This window comes from Syngnathus typhle, linkage group LG11, assembly GCF_033458585.1.
Source record: "Syngnathus typhle isolate RoL2023-S1 ecotype Sweden linkage group LG11, RoL_Styp_1.0, whole genome shotgun sequence".
Lineage (NCBI taxonomy): Eukaryota > Metazoa > Chordata > Actinopteri > Syngnathiformes > Syngnathidae > Syngnathus > Syngnathus typhle.
In genome coordinates this window covers 8,635,741-8,658,297 of record NC_083748.1, presented here as the reverse complement: position 1 = coordinate 8,658,297, position 22,557 = coordinate 8,635,741, and the positions used below count along the sequence as shown (strand labels likewise).

The 22,557-nt window shown below is 42.2% G+C and overlaps 2 protein-coding genes across 3 annotated transcripts; both read right to left on the bottom strand.

Annotated features, from left to right (window-relative positions):
* Positions 1–791: 791 nt before the first annotated feature.
* ptpra (protein tyrosine phosphatase receptor type A) lies at positions 792–16,410 on the bottom strand. Its single transcript, XM_061291073.1, has 22 exons — positions 15,988–16,410; positions 11,784–11,830; positions 11,436–11,517; positions 10,700–11,116; positions 8,260–8,359; positions 8,033–8,106; positions 7,543–7,679; positions 7,284–7,374; positions 7,110–7,186; positions 6,960–6,996; positions 6,784–6,881; positions 6,587–6,706; positions 6,345–6,511; positions 6,127–6,262; positions 5,903–6,052; positions 5,740–5,833; positions 5,554–5,630; positions 5,333–5,467; positions 5,142–5,267; positions 4,604–4,755; positions 4,332–4,467; positions 792–4,024 (listed from the first exon to the last, which is right to left on the bottom strand). The coding sequence occupies exons 3-22, from the start codon at positions 11,509–11,511 to the stop codon at positions 3,950–3,952; spliced, it is 2,475 nt and encodes an 824-aa protein (XP_061147057.1). The 5' UTR covers positions 11,512–11,517; positions 11,784–11,830; positions 15,988–16,410; the 3' UTR covers positions 792–3,949.
* A 212-nt stretch (positions 16,411–16,622) lies between these two features.
* Positions 16,623–21,852, bottom strand: idh3b (isocitrate dehydrogenase (NAD(+)) 3 non-catalytic subunit beta). Of its 2 annotated transcripts, none has more exons than XM_061290491.1 (11): positions 21,773–21,852; positions 21,040–21,210; positions 20,827–20,947; positions 20,693–20,753; positions 20,474–20,606; positions 20,187–20,320; positions 20,005–20,107; positions 19,530–19,676; positions 19,268–19,362; positions 18,554–18,614; positions 16,623–17,033 (listed from the first exon to the last, which is right to left on the bottom strand). In XM_061290491.1, exons 1-11 carry the CDS (start codon positions 21,812–21,814, stop codon positions 16,956–16,958), a joined length of 1,146 nt encoding a protein of 381 aa, XP_061146475.1. In that variant the 5' UTR covers positions 21,815–21,852; the 3' UTR covers positions 16,623–16,955. The 2 variants fall into 2 exon arrangements, with proteins under 2 accessions (XP_061146475.1, XP_061146474.1); XM_061290490.1 differs by lacking the exon at positions 16,623–17,033 and adding an exon at positions 17,482–17,997.
* Positions 21,853–22,557: the final 705 nt, after the last annotated feature.

Sequence of the window (22,557 nt, the reverse complement as noted above, 5' to 3'; positions counted from 1 at the left end):
CAAACAACAGTGACACCCACGAAGCCAACATGTGTACGCATGAATCACTCCTATATTCTCACTCCTCCTCACTCCGAGGAGGAAAAAAACCCATTCATTTAACAATTGGGTTTTTTTAAGACACTTTGAGTAGAGATCCTCCTTAAATCCTTAAATATTTTGAATGGCCTTTTTTTTCCTGGCTATATTTGAAACATTCCACCCAGATATGTCAGTACTCATTTTCTAAATGGTTTTTCTGCATATTCATCATCAATCCTTTTTTCTTTCTTCCTTTTTTTTTTTAAGTTGATCTTGATGACTCATCCTTGAACCCAACTTAAACCAGATCAACATAGGAAGGCGGATTGGAGAGGAACAAACATGGCAGACTCTTAGCCAGGTCACAGACAATTTCCCTTTTCAATTATTTTTCCTGTACAAATTTGTAAATGCTGTCAGGTGTCACAGTCATAGGTACGGGCTGAACTAGTTTTTTTTTCTGCGGGATAGGGGTTAGGGCAGGGATTATCTGGCCTGGAATCTGGTCGGGGGGGTCCAAGCCTATTTCAAGGGGTGCCAGTGGTCCCCCCCAATCCGCTAGCTCCGCCAGTGGTCATACTCTAGTTTAGATGGAATGATTTTAACTTCCGTTTTTATCTACATTTAAGTCATTGCTTTTAGCTCAAAGCGACAGCTTTGCAATGTACATTCATGCATGTACTCACAGAACCTTTATCATAAAAGTTATTGTCTATTGATAATTGAAATTCCATCAGCAAGCTGTCTTGACTTCAAATAAGCATCATAGATATGAACTGAGAAGAAAAATCTCAAGCACTTTATTAGTTTTGAACAATATCTTGCTTAAAAAGGCCATCTGGCATTATATAATTATATATCATTTTATCATATATAATTATATACACATATATTCAAATGTTGAATAACAAAACACTAGAAACCAACATAGGCAAATAAAAAGTTGGATTATCTTAAGACAATTATACCAGTTAAAAAATGCAAACAAAACAGCCAATACATTTCAAAATGGTCCCGTTACAATTCAATATACAGCTTCTTTTTTTTCTCCAAAAAAGGCAGGGGAAGGGCGTGGGGGTGGAAAGGAAATAAAATAAGAAGGCAGCAGACAGGAATGAATCATAAATAACCTTACATTATGTACAAAGTAGGGAAAATCATTCAACCTGGACCAACAGGAAGATGATGGTCCAAGGTAAACGTCAGCGAGGAAAAGGGACGAACGAGTGCAGTTGGAGACATAAAGACGACATTTAGGTGGAGAGAAGAGTAAAGTAGTTAGTCTTTGCAACCATGAAACGGTTTCCCTTGGTGCTGTTCTAGCCACTGTGCATGGGGCAGATGAATTACACCTTTTGCCAATGTTGGGTCATTTCCCGACATATGGCAAGTACATTCCCGCCTCAAAAAGTTGGCTTCTCACAACCAAGGGATATTTTCCATTTCTATGGAAATGGATAGAGCAAGAATGAAAAGATGACTGATTTGGTTTTGGTTCCATGTTTCGCAAAACATTCTGCACATTTTGCTTATATTAATAGAAAAGAAACCATTTAAGGTTCTACCACATAGTAATTGTCTTTTCTTTTTTTTTTTTTAATATGAGGCACTTTTCAAGCAAAATTGTGGTTTACATGAGTTGGCACAGTGTCATGTTGGCAAAGTGTCTCATGATTCAAACACAGTGAGCACAAATTGACAATCAAGCTGATACTCGTCCGATTCTTGGACTGGTAACTTTACGAGTCAAACGGAGGAACGAAATGTGGGGGGTGGGGTGAATTTCACAATGCACAAACATTAATTTTAGTGGCTGGTCAAACATTTGCTACTTTAAATCCCTACAGTGGATGAATAGAAGGTTTCGACAAATTTCCACAATTTTAATCATGATGCGGGTCTTTAATTTCAATCTTTCTTTCTGGTGCACATAGTGCATGAGTCATCGACAACTGCTCCCGACACACCACGAAAAATGCTGCATGTACTTGTAATGATTTGGTACACTGCAAACAAGTTGTCACATTAGAGGCAAATTGTGTTCAAATGCAAATCTGTTTTAGATGGGTTATCATTAAAGCAATTCAAAAGCGTCATAACCTCTAAGGAGGTTTTCTACCCAAGTCAAAGGAGGTTAGATTTTCATTGTGGTTTGTGTTATAATGACATAAAAATATTGAAGTGATTTCGACAACAAATAATTTGAATGGATAATCAGTCCATAGAATTTCAGTGTGCATCGGGAATTTTTTGAGTTCCATTTACATTGGTATTCCCCCCCCCCCCGTATTTTCTCCAATTGCTCTGTGAAAATGGAATAAATTGTAATATGAAAATTGCTGTTCCAAACTGTGGATATCTGTCTTGCTCTCTTTTTATTGTTTTCCAGTGTGTGAGGATGAGCTTCATTTCCTGGGTTTGCTCCAGCAAAGATCATGGTTGATTTATAATCTTAATTGATATCATTCATTATTTCATTACAATCATCAAGAGGAGATAACCCTCATCTGTAATGGTACTGGTAGTTCAAGTGTGAGTGTTTCACAGAGAACAGCAATTTGGAGAAAAAAATGAAATGAGTAACACAGCATGGCACACAGTGTGGGGGAAAAAAAAAAGAAGGAAATACCTACTTCTGTTAGAAAACAGCATTCGAATAAAAAGTGGCATTCTTCAACATGGTGGTGGGAATGAATGGACATTCTTTTAAAAAGCGACAAAACAGCGTCTGAGTGATACAAGAAAGGCTCAACACAACTTTGGAGGAAATACTGCGATGTGCATGTGCTGTTTTTACCTGACATATATGGATAAAAGTATTGGGATAGCTGACCATACAGAAAAGAAAACGGAAGTAAATACTCTATGGAGTTGGGCTCCCTTTTACAGGCAAAAACTCTGTTTACACTCTCCTGGAAAGACTTTGAGGCCGATCTATTTATTCTCTCAATGTGTTGAGGTCAGGGTTCTTCCAAAAATGTTCCTAATTAATAAATTTCTACTCTGCGGAGGATTATGCTTAAGTGGGACTGAATGACTCAAGTGTTATGTTTGATTACATTTGCCCATATATTGGGGAGAAAAAAAACAAAAGCATAATACTGCTGTTGTCCAGTCCGACAAAGATCCGTAATAATTATTTTTCCAAGTGCCTCCTTAGCTGCAGAACCAAGTTACAGATAACCTTTGGCTATCTGCTCATACATTAGAAGCCACTGTGACCTCTCCACCAGCATGCATTTTAAATGCAAACAAATACGTCCTCCGAAAACTGCACCAGGCTGCTGTCAATGTGCATTTGGTACATTTGAATTGCAAAGTGGTGTGAAAATACTAATAACAATAACGACTAATTCTGTGAGAATGAATTGATCTGCCAAAATCTCACGTTCATCTTACGCCTTTGTCACTGTACGTTACTACAGCATGGCGCTTCAGATGTTTTCAGTCCTTAGCGAGTTAAAAAAAAAAAAGCAATATTTTACATAAACCTCCAAAGCATTAGTTTTGTATTCATATAGAATTTTATAATATATATATAGCATTAAAATTTACAGGTGCCACCCAAAAATGCAGCCAAACTCCAAACTGTGTCCGAAAATAAAAGTTAAACGATGCAACACAGTAAATATGTCGATGTAAGTAAAATCATGGGCTGTATCAACAAGAGCAATGTTACAAAATACTCAAAAAGGCATCTCCTTTCTGCACTGCCCTCCCATCCAGACTGAAAACTCGGTTCCCTTTTTCTGCAGGCAGTTTGTCCCATCCACAGAACCGTAATGTGATGTGTCACTTTGAAAAGGAAAACAATTTTGCAGCTGGAAGTATGCAGCTTTCTGCACGCTCATGTTCGTGTGTGTTCTGGTGCATGCACGTGGTGTTAGTATGATATGTAGACATCCATCCAACTATCCGTGGCGGGTCTCTATTTGAAATTGGCATAGTCAGAAAAGGCATCAATATACTCCTGGACAACTTTGTAACAGAATTCGTACTGCTCCTGGAAAATAGAGTGAAAAACATCACATCAGTATCACATTTAAACAAAACCAGTAACTCCATTACTGTTCATCTTCTACATCAGTAATCAATTAAATATCATCAATCAGTAATCGACACCTCCCCTAAAAAAGTTAATAGTTGCCAATTAGTGCCTCAAAGTGGCGGAAAAGCTCTAGTTTTGTCTAAGCAAAACTCAACACATCGCCATAGTTTCTTGACACCGAGATGCCACAAGGTGGCAGCAAACGGATTTTTATTGCTTTGGAATGATGAGACTTTTTTTTTGCAATATAAATCTTGCTCACCAGTGTCTGCACCATGTGGGGTCTTTGCAATCTGAGACTCTTGACTGTTTGGAAAACATCCAAAATGCCTTCTGCCTTCACCCTCTCCAGAACTGTACTCAATGCACAGAATGTCCCTGTCCTGCCCGCACCGGCACTGCACACACAAGGGGAAAAGGAAGACAGCCATTTTAAATCAATATAGATAGTGGGATAGAGATTGAGAGTGATTGTGAATGATCTGTCTTTTTTTTTTGTGGAAAAAAAATCCCCCCCAGTGCTGTGCTTCTTACCTGCAGTGTACTGTGATCGGATGGTTGCCGGACTGCTGCTGCTGTTTCTGCACTGCAGCAATTATATTGATCATGCCTTTACCGTCAGTGGGGATGCCCACTTCTGGCCAGCCATGGAAATGAAACAGACGCACTGCTCGAGCTTTGTTCTCCTGGAAAGGGGGAAAGTGAAGACCAGATCAGATTTGCAGTAGGAAAGATTATTGGTATGGTAGATGCTGGCCCGGTTGCTAAATCACTGACAAAAACCTTGAGATATTTATCTTGCGGGTAACATTTCAGGCTTAACCCAAAATGAATGCAGTTTTGAATGCACTTGAGCAACTGTTCGGTCCTTTTTGCATAACTTGATCAGTGGCCACTTCCCTCTGAGAACATCCTGTTTTTTAAGCCTTGCAATAAGGCACTGTTGATCAATTGGTAGGTGTCTACTTGGTACCATGATGTCAAAATGTGAACAATATAATGAATATTTTTTTTTTGCCCTCTATCTACACCAGTAATTGAGGGGAACATCTGTTAGTTACTATTTATTTACCCTGTTGTTGGTAACCAGCAGGTCCCGCACTGTGTAGCTCTCACTTTCTTCCTCCCTTTTAAGTTCAATGGAGATGTCACCGTAGGCCACCACGCCATCACTGGGCCAATACTGAGCACACTTTTCCTACAAGAGCAAAATCAAAATCATCTTGTGATGGGTACACCAGCAATCCTGAATGCTCCACATACCTGCCCTCTCTCCTCCAGCTCAGTGAGCATGACTATTGAGCAGCTTCTCCATTCCCAGATCATTCTCCAGAAGTCCTCGATAGTGTGCTGCAGGGGGCCTTGGCTTGCCATGTACGAGTCTTTCTGACGGTAGCCCTGCAACGTGTAAATGACGTAGAGAGCAGTTTAATGGAAGTGGGGGAAAAAAAACAACGTGACGATGAAGCTGCTTTTGCACTCACGTCAATGAAAGACGCGTTGACATAGTCGGTGTTCTCCTCCCCTCGTTTGACCGGAATGATCACTCTGTTGAACTCGTCTATGAAAAAGAGGAAGATGCGATTTTATGTTAAGTGTTCATCAGTCCTGATTGCACCAATAACAAGGCATGAAACATTCTGCAAAACGGCCATGACAGCTTCACTCACATGGAATGATCTGTAGTACTCGGTTCTTCTTCATGTTGGCAGGCAGATTGCCTGTTCTCATCTTGTCATTCTGGATTTTGATGGATGTCAGTTTCTAGAAAAGACAGATTTGATTAGAATTAAAAGCGAGGCTCTCTGGATGCAAATAAATGCATGCACCAACCTTGAATTCAGCCTCCAAACCACTGCAGCCGGCTCCTGGCGAAGGGGCGTACAATTTAGCCAGGTGGGACTCCAGAGAAGTCACCTCCAGCTCAGTGTCTCCGTACAAATAGTGCTCTAACAACGCTTGGAAGATGAACACGTACTGCATCTGTCAGAGTTGAAAAACCAAAGGAGGCATTTGGATTGATTGGTTCAATTCATTTAGTCCCGAGTGCGACTTACATCAGTCTGGACCATCTGACATCTCTGGGCTCGAATCCTGGTGACAAACCCAAACACGTCCACCTTCCTCTCGGTGTTCATCATATCCAACATGGCATCTATCACCATGAACGTACCCGTTCTTCCCACTCCCGCGCTACAATGGAAGTGAGAACAACCTCTTGTGAGTTGTACAGCATGGCGACAAACAAAGACACATGGACTGGCCGGATACTTACCTACAATGGACCACAATGGGACCAGCATATTGAGGGTTGTACGTTTTGACTTTCTTGAGAAACTTCAGCATACCAATGGGCGTAAAAGGAACGCCGAAATCCGGCCAGCTGGTGAAGTGGAACTGAGTGACGAGCCTTTGAGGCTTTTTTCCAGATACATCCCCAACCTGAAACACGATCAAAGCAAATCCAGATTCATAAAACATATTCAAAAACAGACATCCATCCACCCTCGCTCTCACCTGTTGGATACAAAACTTGCGGATGGTGTAATCTACGAGAACCATTGTGTCTTCCACAGAAACACGGATGTTCCCATATGTCCAACAGCCCTGGTCCGGCCAGTACTGGGCACACTTACACTGAAACACAGACATATAAAAATTGGAAGACACTTGAAAACTATTACGATGGGAACTTTTGAACTACTGCGTTCTACCTCTTTCCTCTCCTTCAGATTGGTCACCATCACAATGGTGGCTGTGTTCTGCTCCCAGATCATCCGCCAATAGTCATTTACCGTTTCCTCCTTGGGTCCTGAGATTAACGCGGAGATTACCAATGAGTTTGATCACCACAAGAGCTACTGTAAACCTGGTTGCAGTATTATGTTACCTTGAGCTGCAATAAACTTATTCTTCTCTTGGTAACCCTGCACAAAAGGAAACAGAAACGAAGCAGACAATAAATGGGCAAAGTTAGTTTAAAGTCAGAGCACAAGAAACACTATTTAGTCAATGAAATGAATCCTATTGTTGTACAAACATTTATAAAGGAGGCATTGATGAAGTCAGAGTCTGGCACTCCTTCCAGGGATGACAGATGCACCCTGGAGTGATCATCTAAGAAAAGAGAAAAGGTTTGCTTTGAAACACTCATTACAACACTTCCCAGTTTTGTCAAAGGGACAATTGTCGCCGAGTTTAGTGGTTTGCTTACAGGGCAGGATGTTGACATATCTGTTCTTTTCTTTATTCTCTTCCTTGGATGCGGCGTCACACGTCGCCTGAATGGGGCAGACTGGCAGAGCCTGGGGGGAAAAAGAAAAATCATGCATGTAAGATAGCAGAAGACCAGCTAGATTAATATTTGTTTTTGTCTTTGATTCATTTTGAGACCTTACAGCATATACATATACTTTTGGACCGAATATACATTACAGGTGTTAAGTTGGGTGAGGGGTGTATATTTATCGTACGTTAAACTCCTCCCTGAATAGCTTGTTGTCATCAGCCATGCGACGATTCATTTCTTCCTCGAGCTTGTCGACAGGAAGGGGTGGGTACTTCCTGTTTGTGCTGGGAGAACGGGCCAATAGCGGAACACTCTGGAGTTCTGCACCGGCAGGTGGGAAGCAAAGAAGACAGAAGTCAGGAGAGGAGCAGAGCAAGGTTGGAGAGAGAGAGAGACAACAGAGTTGTCCTCAAATAAATAAACTTTGTTTAGTTTGTACTACTTTAACACCACCAGAGGGCACTGTGAGAACACTGGTTAAGTGTTGGCAGACAACAATAGGATTCTCCCAGCAGTCAATGAAATGTTATCAGAACAGGGAGCAAGAGCAATCGAATGTTACGATAAGCAATGCAGGCTAACAAGCTGGAGCAAGCCAGCGCACAAAATAGCTGATATTGCACTAAAACATGACAATATTTGGCAAGCGAGTACTTATATCTGGGGACGTGTACCTGTATCATCTGATCTTCCATTGGTCAATCGGAAGGAGTTGGAGTGGCTTCCTGCCTGCTTGTATTTTTTAAACCTGCCAGCCAGCAAAAACATAATGGAGACGCACTTGGTGACATCATCAAATTTGGTTGCACAGTAATAGATGGTTGATTGATTGCTGACCGCAGCATTTCTTTGATGATCACCAGAAGTTTCTTCCTGGAGAATCGTTATGCGTTTCGCTTACCTGAGCATGTAGAGGATGATGATGATAAATATAATGACCAACAAGGAAGACAGGGCCACCATCACCGCTATGATTGGCATGTCATCAGAAGGGTTGTTGTCTTGGTGAGGGACAAAAAGAGGAAAAGGTTTAGGATATTCTATGGTAATATGGTAGTTGTAAAATATTACCTTAGCGCTAAATGTTCAATTAAAGATTTCATTGAATTCCAATCTGCACCGTATTGTATTGGTGGGGTAAAACAATAAATGTTTAATAAATAATTTACCTAAATTAAACATCTCAGAAATGAAAGAAACATTTACATTGTGTAAATATTGCATCTGGCCCTTCGAGGGCAACCATTATGTGACAACCCAAAAAGTAAAAAGAAAAACTTCCGAACACTGGAGAGCTTCAAGACAATCAGCTGCTAGCCGACTTTGAAATAAATATACGTAAGTAGAACGTTACAGCGACTCATTTAAAAATGTACCGTGTGCTTTCAATTTATAACTTGAGCTTTGACTTACTTTTTCTTTAATTCAATTTTCCTCTAAATTATTATATGAGACCGCATATAAAAGAAACAAGAGGCAAACAATGATTTCTAGATTGCTTCTTTCGGGAAAGGCTGTGTGTGTTAATATTTAATTAGCTTTCTCAAGAGAAAAAAAAAAGAAAAAAAGTGCAACATGGTGTTTTTTAGAGCATGTTTTTGTGACGAGTCACAAGCAAAGTGACGGCAGACAGAGGATGCCTGTCGAAAGTAATGAAACATTAAGGATGTTTGCTGTGAATTCCGCATGAATTATTCACAGCATAAATGGTAAATGATCTCTGCATGTCAGAGGCAGTATGAGATTCATTTTCCTCCATACAGAAGTGTCTAGTGAACGGCCATCGATAATTACGGTGGCGTACAGTCAGCATTAACCTTTATTTTGTAGGGCAAGTTACATTTAACCGCTATGTATACATTTCTATTCCACGCAAAAGCTATGCCTTTTTTTTTCCCCCCACTGCAATAGTTATCACAAAGGACATGTGTTTTGCCTGACCAACAACAGGAGATTATATCAAAGAAAACACTGGCTGTTGTTTGTTTAGCGGCCGCTCTGTAAGACACAACAAAAGAAGAGAATATTCCAGACAAATGTATGCTAGTGCTGACAATGCACAGACAAAATTGTCAACTGGATATTCAAGAAAGCTCTTCGGATTCCACGCGGGTCAGAGAATGGAGCGCTTGACCCCGCTATGTAACATTTTCACGCACAATTCCCAGCTCTTTTCAGTGTTCACCCTGTGACAATGTGCACACTGAGGAAAAGAAGAGCGCAGCAGGCTGCGAGCATCATGCGGACCTGACACAGCCTACAGGCATTTAATAGGCTCGGCGACTATTCCACAAAAGGCTCTCAGACAGCCAGAGGGTGACAATGGAGAAGTTACGAAACACCTCGGAACCCAAAGTGATTGGGAGTGATTGAGAGTCAGCACGCAAACTTAAATGTTGGCAATTCCTGCGAGGGGAAAGAACCATCTTTTCAACAACAGCTTGCTCGTTCAGATGGATGGTGTTCTGCTTCTTATGGATGATCGCTTAAATGGAACGCCGTCACGGCAGGATATTTCCAGAACTGCTCCAATGTCTAAAAGCGGAAGATCTAAAATATTAAAATTTGACTCTTGACCAGAAAGCTTCTTGGCTTTTCTCTTGCTGCTTCTTTGACAACCTCCGCAAAGACACGCGGAAAACCATGTCGTACTTAAATCCCCCAGGAATCATATTTAGAGAGGACTCAGATGTGATTTTATTTTTATCTGAGTAACAACATCTATTATTCTGGGCAATAGGTGAGAAACATTTGGCAAATGTGTCTGAAGATAAAATAAAATAGTAGCCAGACAACACTGGAAAAGAGCAGGCGAAATGAGGAGTGATTTGATAGCTATGCACGAGCTGACACACATGATGTCTGAATCACTCGGAGGAACAATGACAGTGAATACAAGTCTGGCTACATGTTCTATTCATCCAAAGCCCACAGCGCGGTAAAGTGCTTTTCCACTGGAGAAAAATGAGTCACTTCCTCTTAGGTCGCATGGGAAGGCAGACGACCGTATTATCTTGCTTCTTCAAGGAACTAAGATCTATTGAGGGATACTCTCGCGGAGGACATGGAATCTGTTGATGCACGCGTTCCTGTGTGACTTTTCAACTCAATGGCAAATACTAGGCAGAGGTCCGCTGTGCTTCATCATGCTGTCAAAGACCTGATTGATTTTTGGAACGATGTCCGATAGCAGTGGAGCCGAGGTCAAAGATCAAAATGGGTACATCGGAAGAAGTGGATTTAAAGGGACCCAGGATCCTTGAGGGTCAATCGGTTATAATTTTTCAAGATATTCCCTCTGGTGATGTCAATTAAGAAATGAGTAAGGCACTCGTACTCACCATGCGGGGTACCATCTGGGGTGTAATCCCTGTCAGGTTCTGCGGTGGTCTCCGTCTCCATGGTCATGTCATCATATAGGTCAGGTGTAGGGCTGTCTAGAATGGATGGTGTGGTCCCATTCTCACTGTCCACTAAAGTGGTAGGAGATGGAGTCACTGGGCTGAGCGTTGGCAGAGGGCCATCAGTCGGCGCTTGAGGTGGGGGTGGAGGGATCGTTGCCAAAATGATGGTGGCGTTGGAACCTTCTTCTTGGACATCCTCGGCAACGGCCGCTTTTGCTATTGCTGTTGTCGTCGGGGCGGCTCCGTGGGGCGCTGTTGCGGGTGGCACAGTGGGGGAGAGTGTGGGTGCGGTGGTGATGTTGATGACACGTGCCGTGGGAGGCTGTGTTGAGTTTGTAGAAATATTTGGAGTACCTGGAGAGTAATGGGACAATAAGTCAAGCACGATAAAGTGGCTTTCTCTAAATTCTTTCTAAGAAGTTTCAGAGACATTCGATCCACTTAAGATGTCTGCCCAGCTGAATTAAAACCCACTCGACAAAGTCTAGTCATGATCCTTTCCTTACTGGAGGATTACAGTGTTCTGCCGCTAAAGCATGGTTAATCGCTGGCATCCTTCCACATTTTTAAGTCACGGATTTTATTATATCTTTTTTTTGAACAGTTAATTGTGCTGCAATGGTCCAGTGGTAGACAATTCGCGCTTATTGTTTATGTTGTGTTTGCATCTTACTTGTGACCAGGACATGATCTTGGGTTGAGACCCCGAGGGCGAGACCTAGCAACAGGAGCAAGGGACACACACCCATTCTGCCCTATATCAAGGACATAGAAGAAGGACATGAATCATTTTGATCATGTATAACTTATAGTTGTGGGAAAGCACTTTTTTTTTTAAAAGTAGCATCACTTGAATTTGTAGCTATTCCAATTCTATAAAATGACACTCATGCATTCTGCGTTTTGTTGTGATTCACTGCACATATGTGATTTATTGCTTCCCTATGACCAACCATTGTAATGCTTTGTCAGGTTTATCTTGTTAAAGCTAAACCCAAGTACAAGATTAGCCCGTGCTTACCCGAAAAAGCGGAGTTGAGATCAGTCACTCATTCGCACAGCAGTTTTCTAGAACACAAGGGAGGACAAAGTGTTACGCAGAGAATCAACCGCACCTTTTACACATAAAAGAGATCTTCACCATGAAGAAAAGAGTAAGTCACATGCAACGAGTCTTGTCAGGCATCAATTAAAAATGTGACGACTGACACGTGAGACTTAACATTGGCTTTATCCCACCCTCCCTTTTTTGAAGAAATTACAAAATCATTGTCAGCAGAGGCCGACATGCTGCTGCTCCCCTCTTGGGCATGCTGTGGCTTGCCTGGCTTCCCTGTGAGTATTTGTATTAATGAGGTAAACCCGACAAACAAATATTGGTCATTTACCCACCAGAATAAGGAAAATAGCAATGTTGGCACATTCAAATTTGGATGACGTCCACGAGGATTGGGAGAAAGCACGACTGTCGCTGAGTGAAAAGAAGGGCATACAAACTGTAATCCTGGATCCTGACCGAGACGGTGGTCTCCCAAACAAAACTGTGATAATCTGTGGTTTTAATCTCGTGATTTTGACCCTGGAATAAGCCGGTCCATCTGCTTGTTTACAGATGGGCTAGGACCGGGTGAGCTGCACAGCATCCCGTGCAAATCCGATGCTTTAAACGGAATATTATTGCCTAAGTGGGTAGAGAACAAATTGGGTGATGAAAACCTAAATGAAGCTGGTTTAATGCTGACATCAATGAGCCGGTTTAACAACGTATCAACTGCCTACGACCTTATTACTAATATTGAGTGCATGGCAAATAACAGTCGTCATTTGCACTGTGAAAATTGTAATCGCAAGAGTGCCATTAACAGGGGTGTTGCAAATTTACAAGTCCTGCAAAGTCTTCACCTGAGTGTTTATCTAAAACCTTTCTGTTTTGCTCCCAGCAAAAGGGATACAACACTGAGAAAATACTGCATATTTAGGACAATCCAAGAAGAACACAGAAGCTATTCTTGACAACAATGACCTTCATTTGATCACTGTCGACATTTGAACATGAAACTTGAAATGAGTTTCCTGTGCAATGAACCTGATACCTAATCGCAAAGTGAGGCCAGTCCGCCCACAAACAACTAATGAAGACAGCTGCTTGGCTGCCTGTGGCCGAGTGTAGACCTCAGAGGAGTGAAATCACCCAGCGGCGAAAGGTTCGGACTGTTCACATGCCATTTCATTCACGGAGTCAAAAGAACTGGTATAGTTACAAAATAAAAGATGCGCCATTTCCTATTTCACACGGTACTGGACAGCAGACGGGCGCTTCGGGACATCGAACTGTACTGCATTGACGGGAATAACTTGAACGCTACCAATATTGATGTAGCAAAATCAGCAAAGGTCATTTATAATTGCTGGAGGGCCTGGCGCAGGCAATACTTCCAAAGGTCAAGTGTACGTTAGGCTCCATTCGGCAAAATCCTTTCCTCTGGCTTTTGGTTTTGCAAGGCATTCTGCTCAACTAGTGGGTCCAGAATAAGAAAATGGTGGCCTGTCTCTGTCCATTCACTGCATATTAATACACTTTCTATGTCTTGAGAGTAGGAGGGAGGGGTGTCTGGGCCAGCAAGGGATACTGTGAATGGCTCTCTTCACAGGAGGCAGACGTGAGCCTAACTCGGGGCCGCTCGGACGCTTTCTTTGAAACAGACCACAGATTATATGTCCCCGGTGCCGCATACAACAGCCGCAATCGTCTGGATTTCCCTGGCTGAAGGATGCGACTCCGTGCTGGTGTGGTTTGGGCTCTTGCTGGCTTCATTCATCAGTCGGTGGCTTGTAGGATAAACACAGAGCTGCTATTTGGGCTAATTTCGCCATGGGTGGCCTCTTTTCTCCCTTATGAAGCTTAAATTGGTGATTGGCTGGCATCGGGCTCCGGGGGGTCATAAAAATCACTGGAGTAAGTTAAAGTAATGAGTGAGTGGCTTTGCTCTACGTCTTCTTCATTGCGGATTTCTTAGGGAACATGTGGGAAGCCTCTCATACATCACCACACGGAACACAGAAAGGATGTGGAGGTGCAAAGCAAAGGCTCCCCACAGAAGCCACAGTGACCCGTAAGCGTTGTGTGGGGCCAAATGACGAGATGAAGGCCAAAGACAGGCCCGGTCGGTTTGTGTCACTCCAATTTGAATTGAACTAAGACATTATATCTTCTCATGTAAGTGCATGCATTTGTTTTGACCTCCTACCCAGATCAAAAAAATAATAATAATATGAAAGCTATGAATACCATTTGAGATGGTGTTGCAAGTACCAGTTTGACTTCTGCTTCCTATTTTTATAAAAAGAAAAAAAAAGAACACCAATGAGCACAGTCTTTAACAATGGAGAACCGCAAATCCACATATCAGACTATCCCAACACACTTGTCTCCTCCTTTTCCTCTGAAAAGATAAGAGGCCTGTGCAAGACGAACAGACATCACGGACATGACAACATGGCAGTGTGATGACAGTACATTCCCCAAATCCACTTAATATCCTTTCACTTTGCGGGCTGGTACACAGAAAGCCTCTTTACTGGCACGCGTTTCAGACTTCTTTCGACTTGGTTTAGTGAGTTGACCGACTTTGGGTGTCACTTTTTTTTCCTCATCGCTGCAAAATTCAACCCGCTACTAAGCCTTCACCTTTTTCCTGAAGCAACACAAATGTTTTGACAGTAGCATATTTCATAAAAGCACTCCACAAATGACCTATTTACATATTTAGAACAAAAACGGCGTTTTCAAGGCCTGTATGCTGTACTTCATTTTCTTTTCAAATTTTGAACTGGCAAATGAATACTGGTAATTTATGCACAATAAAAGGACTCTTTTCTTCTCCCGATATTTATGAGTCGTTTGTGTTCAGAATGATCTGGATGGAGCTGTATTTGTCTCCTCTGGGGCAGAAGCACAGTGCCCCTCCATGGAAAAATCTGTCCGCCTACAGGTGGAAACAAAAATACAGTTCACGTCCCACCCAAAAAGTCAATTCCTGACACTGTGCCAAGGTATACTCTAGCTGTCCATTTGATACTGACGTTTATCCCCAAACGAGGCCAATTGTGAAAAGTATGATGCGAGAGAGGGTCACTGGAGATGCAAAAGACAGAAATAACACATTGTCTATAAATAGCTTGAAAACCGTATGGACAGCAGAAGGGAGATGATGCTGGCACACTCGTCCGTTAATACAATGAAGCGCTATAACGTGCACACAGATGGTTCTACATACGCCATTGTGACGGAGGGGAGTGCAAACAAATGCAAATCCTTGGTGTCAGGTGTAATAACTTCATAGTGAGTAAAGATAGACAGTGTCAAAATGACAGGATCTAGTGGAAATGATAGAGAGGTACATTATGGTGGATATGTGCTGCTACTCAGAGAAGATACCCAGATGTGATGAGTCAAGCTCTGTCGACACAGCAAACTGCGTTTTTCAGTTGTTGCATTCCAGGTTCTTCTGTGTGCATTCTTCCTGATCATGCATCACTTTTGACAAGAAATTGTGAACACTCAAAAGAAGATCCTGTAACTTACATTTTCACTAAGTGTGAGCAACAATTTAAAATAGTGTGCTTTGTTAAAGCGACAGGCCAAGACAAGGAGGGGGGGGGGGACTTCGGAAGAGGATCTGAAGGGGAATTCAGTTCCCCTCGTGGACACTGTGATTTGACAGTCCTAGTATGCGAATGTTGGGGTGACCTGATTCCTTTTGTGGCCCCTGTGTAAAGCCCCCCCACCCACTCAACTATTTCCACTCGCACCCTCTCCAAACATGCAGATAAACAGTGGTGATCAATACAGTGGACTTCTCAGCGAGACAGGACTCGATCTCTCTAAACTGGCTTTTGTGATTGCAGCACGACAAATCACTTCTGGTTCTAAAATCATCTGTGGATCATTCTTTCCTCACAGCCCCCCCCCCCCTTTCACTAATATTTCCCTCCCTGCCTCCGAGCTACACGTCGAGTAGTAACAAAGAGGTCGTACAACTTGAGGTCTCTGGATTTTTCCAAACATAAACATGGGAAGTCTCCCAAATGCTAGTTAATAAGTAGGGTACCTGTGGAAAAAAAGTAATGGCTAAGGTTGACAAAAAGTAAAAGGAAACATGATGATAGCCGACATCGGAACATGTGTGAATCAGGCTTGCAACAACCCAAACAACAAAACTCACCAAGACTCCAGTAACGCCCAAAGGAAGCTCTGAAGGAGGGAGGAAAGGCCAAAGAAAGTCGGAATGTGGGCCCGATTGCTTGTCCACGCTATCGGCCCCGGTCTCCACACCCCTGGAGCCGAGAGGGAGAGCGGGGTGGGGGACCTGGCGATATCAGAAGAGGGAGGCGAACGAGATCTGGGATACGCCGCCAACACTCCGCTGTCAGTTGACGTGGTCAATCCAAGGAAAAGTGTCGCAATTCCGATTCAATTCCTTAATCCGCCCTCATAGATCGCCTCTTCAAGATGTGTCCTCCGGTCATATTCGGGGCTAAATCCCACAGTTCGTCTGCTCGGGCGCGTCGGTCGACCATTCTAGACCGCCATGTTGTGTGTCTGTGTATGAGGAAGAATGGGAAGCGAGCGGCGTTCTCCCAAAGCAGGCCCTGTCCTACTCTCTATTTGCTCCTCTGTAAACAACAGCGACACCCGCTGGCTCTTGGAGGCATTGCAGCACATCTGCTGCATTGAGAGCCGAGAAGAACTTCCTACGAGATCTTCTGCGTCCACGATGCTAAGACGGGCGAGCTTTGGGAATGGGATACTGTAATGGGGTGTGTTTTTTCTAACAATAAAAAAAAGATTTTGAGACAGTTTGTCATGTCGCACCCATTTTATTATTCATATCTCACTATAAATAGAGGCACTACACCTTCATTAGTTGATGTAATAAATAATCTGAAATGGTAAGACATTTACTGCTGTCCACACTTGGGACATTCAAGTAGGAATTACTGCAAGTAAAGCCTAAATACATATCGTACTCAAAATAAAAATCAAGACTTTTTAGATAGTACAGTTGTGCGTTTTGGTGTCTTATCATGGTTTTAAGTGTGAGCAGGACCAGTGGAGAGACGAGGTCCGCAGGAAGCAAATGAGTAAGCCCGTGTCTGCCTTTGCAGCCGAGAGTTGCAAATGATTATGCGATTAGGCAGCCAGGTTAGCGATGACAGCTCGGGTGAACTCGTCACTCGTGGCATAACCACCCAGGTCTCCAGTGCGCACCTGTTGCGAGCATAAGAACAGTGTGTTACTTTATGTATGCACAGCTGCAGCAGCACATGTCTACAAGCGGTATTAAAGCCAGCATGCTTGAGTGCATTTCAAAACAACACCACAGCAGATATAGCTTGCAATATACACTCAATAGAAAGTCTATGTACAACAGCACAAACTATTGTGATCAAGTCAGTTGTATATGTGGTGGCAACTTGAGTGATGTGGCTTGTGAGTGTATGTCCTGTTCATAAATGTATTCAGATCGAGCACTATATCATTAGAATTGGCATTGACAAACTGCTTCTTAATTGAAAATCATTCAAATTTCAGCAGAGAAAGAAACAATGAAGTTCTACAAATATATGTGGAGATGGTCTGGTCTGCTCTGCTCCACTGGTGATTTTAACACTTAACATGCTTCGAAAACAAATAAGAGCAGAACAACTTAAAAGGCTGTGTGTCTTTAGTTGTCTTTATTTGTTTGACCAAATTGTACAGGTAAAACCTTTAACTAAATTCTAGTAATAAACATGAACATTCTCTGAGTGTTGTGGCAAAAAAAACAAAAACAAAAAAACTGCCAAAGATAAAGAGTATAAACTGATTTAGAATAGGCGAAGCATTAAATGGCATTTGTGGAGAGTGCCGGTACAGCTTCGCAAATGACATGGTTAGTGTATACCTTGTTGAGCAGCGGCCCCATGACCATTGTTGGGTTGTAGTAACCCATTAACAGGATTGGTAAACCCAGTGGTAGAAAATCTTTCCAAGTGCCATTTCGTCAAGGTGACAAATACTACATAACCATTTCATGACATGTCAATGTCCGAGTGTCCATAGAAAAGATCATCATGAAGACGTGTGCGTATATGGGAGAACACATCTAAATAGGTCGGTATCGCAGGTTTTCCAAAACAGCACGCACAAAGTCGCCTGTTGTACAGTAACCGCCGAGGTCTCGTGTCCGTACCTGAGACATGCAGACACACACATACAGAGTGGGTTAAGGAGTGTGTGGGTAAAAGGCAAGGGGAAGGCGACGCTGTTGCGTTGGGTTCCTGCAGTTAGCAGCTCTGATTAGCTCTGTGAGGCTTTCGTTGCCATTCCGTGAGAAACACACACACCTTCTGCCAACTCCTTAAGACAAGCGACAAGATCTGAAAGTCCGAATGTTTCCAAGATGCCATCTGGCGAACAAAAGCTGGGCCATTAGTGAATGTTAGAAATGTTGTGGCACAGGCCACTTATGAGCCATCTCAAGAAGAGAAAGAGACCGAGTCCAAAAGGTTGAACAAAAGAAATGCAAGATATTCCCCGTTATCAGAACGTTGTGGGTGACACACAGCAAGAAGGTTGAACACAAGGCCACATAGCCATCCAGCAGCATTGGTGTCGGCTGAATTGACATTTTCACAACCAGTGTATGTTAGTGTTATGTTGCGATCATGCATTGTGTTGCCACATTTGGAGGATGTGGGGAGTGGTGGGCACTTCAAGAGACAGGATGTAAGCTCATGCACACTCACCTTGCCCTGTTTGATGACCCTTTTGACAGCATCTGACACCATTTGGGAATGATAATCCAGACTGCAACACAAACGTGTGGTAACAATGACAAGATGACAAGATTGCTACACAAAAACAAAAAACAGTACCAATCCCAAAAAAATTGATTTGCAGGAATATTCTGGGGAGTTTTGGGCTGCTTTGCTGTGCTGCCTTCAGTTTGTGTGTTCTCGAGTGCTATGACTCAACTCTGAATGGCTTCAAAAAAACAAATTCAGGTTTTTGAGCGGCAGAGAAGCAAAGTCAATTGAGGTGCTGTGGTATGACCTTAAATTTGTGCTTGAAAATGCTCCACTATAACAAACAATTGTGCAAAAAAAAAAAAAAAAAAATGTGAGCCAAAATTCCTTCAATGTTATGCGAAAGATTCGTCAGCAGTTATCACAAGTCCTTGATTTCAGCTATTGCTGTGAAGGATGGCGGCACGACAAGTACAAGGGGTGATTACTTTCTCACATACGTGGGGCCAGACAAGTTGGCATATTACATTTACTTAAAGTACGTTGTCTTAGGATAATAAAACTGGTTTGATCATATGAAGCATTCAAGAATGACAAAAGTCTTTATTCAAGAAAGGGGAAAATATCTCTTTACGGCACTGAATATTTTTGTGAAACAATGACATGTTATTGAGATATGGGAAACGTTACCCATGATTGCCGAAGTTCACTTACTTGAGGTGATGGAGCATGTTGGCAGAACTCAGCAGCATGGCTGTGGGGTTGGCGATGTTCCTGCCTACTGCTTGTGCAAAGGGATGGCGCGCACCCTACAAGAGAACACGGATGATTTAAAAAAAAAAAAGAAAAAAAAAAAAGATTCAGGGTGTCTGTCACACAGGGATAAACTGTCAATACATACGACAAGGGAGCAACTAGCGATTGACTGAAACCAGCAACAAAATGTTAAGAAAATCAGAAAGGGAAAGATTCCTACCGTTTCAAAGACTGCATATTCTGCACTGTAGCTTTCGCCCGGAACGACACCCGCCCCTCCCACCAGTCCCGCTGCCAGGTTATCAATTATGTTTCCATACAAATTGGGCATTACCAGCACATCAAACTGGTATGGGTTCTGGACCAGCTGCAGCGGGGGAAACAAAGCAACAACAAAACAAAGTAGGTGAGCAAAGTGACAGAACAAAAACCATTAGTGGCTGATGAGGATTCAACTGACTTTAATTTTTAATTGATGATCCTTAGCTAAGAAATGTAATGTAAGACATAACACTTCTACAGAAAAGGTGTATAACCAAGGTTAAAGTAAAAAAAAAAAAAAAAGTTTGATAGATGTTATATTGTTAGACAGTTGCTTGGTGTGAATGTCATAGATAAAGCATTCAGGAATTTAAACAGTGTAAACACAATCAAATCATTATTAAATTGAAATAAAAAATAAAATGTATAATTACCTGCATGCAGCAGTTATCGATGATTATGGTGTCATATTTGATTTTGGGGTACAGCTGTGCCACTTCGGCACAGCTCTGCAGAAAAAGGCCATCAGCTAGTTTCCTGTAATTGGACACAGAAATTAGGGCAAGGGTAAGGAGTCGAAGGATACGGTTCCAAACAATATTTGATATTTTCTCACATGATATTGGCCTTGTGAACAGCCGTGACTTTGTTTCGCCCCTTCTTGGTGGCATAATCAAAAGCAAACTTTGCGATGCGCCTCGACTTCTCTCTGGTGATGATTTTCAGACATTCAACCACACCAGTTACACTCTGCAAAGCAAGAAAATTTCTCATCAACAACTACGTCAGGGCTCATCAACATTTTATTACCAGATTTCCTGGGTCGTGATTTGGGGCTACCATTTCGATACACATCTGACATTACAAGTTTCACAAATTAGATGTGATTTGACTCATGTTTACCTCATGCTCCAAGGAGCTGTACTCTCCTTCTGTCTGTTCTCGGATGATCACGAGGTCCAAATTGTTGTGGCGCGTGGTGTAGCCCGGCAAGCTACTCACGTGAACCACGTTGGCAAAGAGGTCCAGTTTGCGTCTGATGAAAGAACACGGTGATGGCTTTTTTTCCTCCCCCATTCAAAAAAAAAGAATCATAATAACACCAAGAAAATATTGTCTAACCTCAGTCTCATTTCATATGAAGCCAACTCCCCTTTGAATTCCATGGGTGTGTGGATCTTTCCTGAAAAACATGCATGATCTTTTTGTCTTCCTTCATAACCAAATCTCACTTAAGACTAATCAATGACTAATACCTTTAATTGCTACTCTGTTGCTCTTCATAGAGGTCAACACTTGGTCCAGTTTCTCCTCACTAGCCATGTTTTGTACTTCACTCAAATGGAACTCCTCAAATTCCACAGGGACATCGCCTGCCTGTGGTGGAGCAAATGGAAGAAAAGTGTTAGCAAAGCAGGTGGTAGAGGATACAATTATTATCAACTGATTCGAGTTATTGGGGAAAATACTTTGAACACATCCTTGACTGCAGACATCAGCTCAGGTCCAACACCATCCCCTGGAACCATCGTGACCTTAAAGGTTGCATCGGCACGAGCCAGCGGGGCTTCGGAACGTAAGCAAGCAGATATGCTCAAGGGTCGACAGGCGAGCTGCGGCCACTGAGGGCCGCTCAGACCCTGAAGACAGAAAAAAAAGGACACAGTGAAGATTGGATGATTTCATAATAAATACCAAGGTTAGTAGGAATGTAGCTGAGAGCATCAAAAATAAATGCATATTAAATATGACAAGTGAATGAGGAACTTTCATTGTAATTAAATCATTTGGATAATTCATATTTAATAGTATAGTTAGACCCAAGAAAAAAACAGACAATAGACCTATTAGTGTCATTGTATGTGACGAGCACTGTTTGTTGTACGAGTTATTTTTGCTTTCCGTACAGCACTTACTGTGCAGCGGTGGTTGTTTTTAATTGTTCTATAAATACAGTTGAGTTGAGATGTAGATGGACTGTCCAAATTCGATAAATCAGCTAAGGAGCAAGGAAGCCACAACAGAGTTGCTAAAGGAGGTGTGTTGCTAGTAACAGGAAAAAGGTTAGCGCAAACCCGTATGGGACACGGGCAATAAACTATGGTGATCATTAATAAAACAATATACACTTTCGACAGTATGTCTTATACTTCGGGTGTACTGATATGAAATAAATCTGCTAATATACATCTTTGGACTCACCTTGATCAATGTTACCAATCCGTTTCTCATGACAGCCGCCATGGTCACGGTCTCTTCTTCGTAGATCAGAGAAAGCCCTCCTTACAGCGCCATCCAGTGGTGAAGGTGCAAAGCGCGACAGGAAACGCCCCATTTACAGGGAGGAAAAACTGTGGGTTATTTTGTTTATTTGTTGTGAAGAATTTGCTAAGATGAGGGAAAAAATAGGTTGCTTCCACCTGCACTTTGACTCAATACAACACTAATCAAACAAAATGGTTAAAACCCCACAGCAAAGCATTGCAACATTTAAAACACTGCTTGGGAAATCTACGTATATAAAGCATCTTGAGACTAGATGCATCAGTCAGAGTTGCTTAGGACATCTCACATTTCCCTGTATAGTAATGTCTCGATGCACCTTTTTTTGTATTGATATTATAGATGCATGCAGTGTCATCAGTAGACATGGGCTCATCCTAAATAGGTCAGGGGGTTCCCAGTCCTATTTCAGTCCAGTGACACTAACTGTTGGAACACATGATGAATCTACAGTCACTATGTGGAAGGGTAAAACGGAATCAGTCATTATGTAGTCATTTATGGAAGTGAAGGTAATGTGGAACACTGATTTCTGTTTAGGGGACTCCTAGCTTCTTATTGACTTCACTGATCGCGTTCTTAATGAGGGCACCAGTTGAATATCAATACAATTATAATCTAAAATACAGTTATATTGAACAAGTTGAAAAAATAAATCTTATTTGGGTGGCGAAATAATTGGCGATTCCCTGATTTCTCTATTT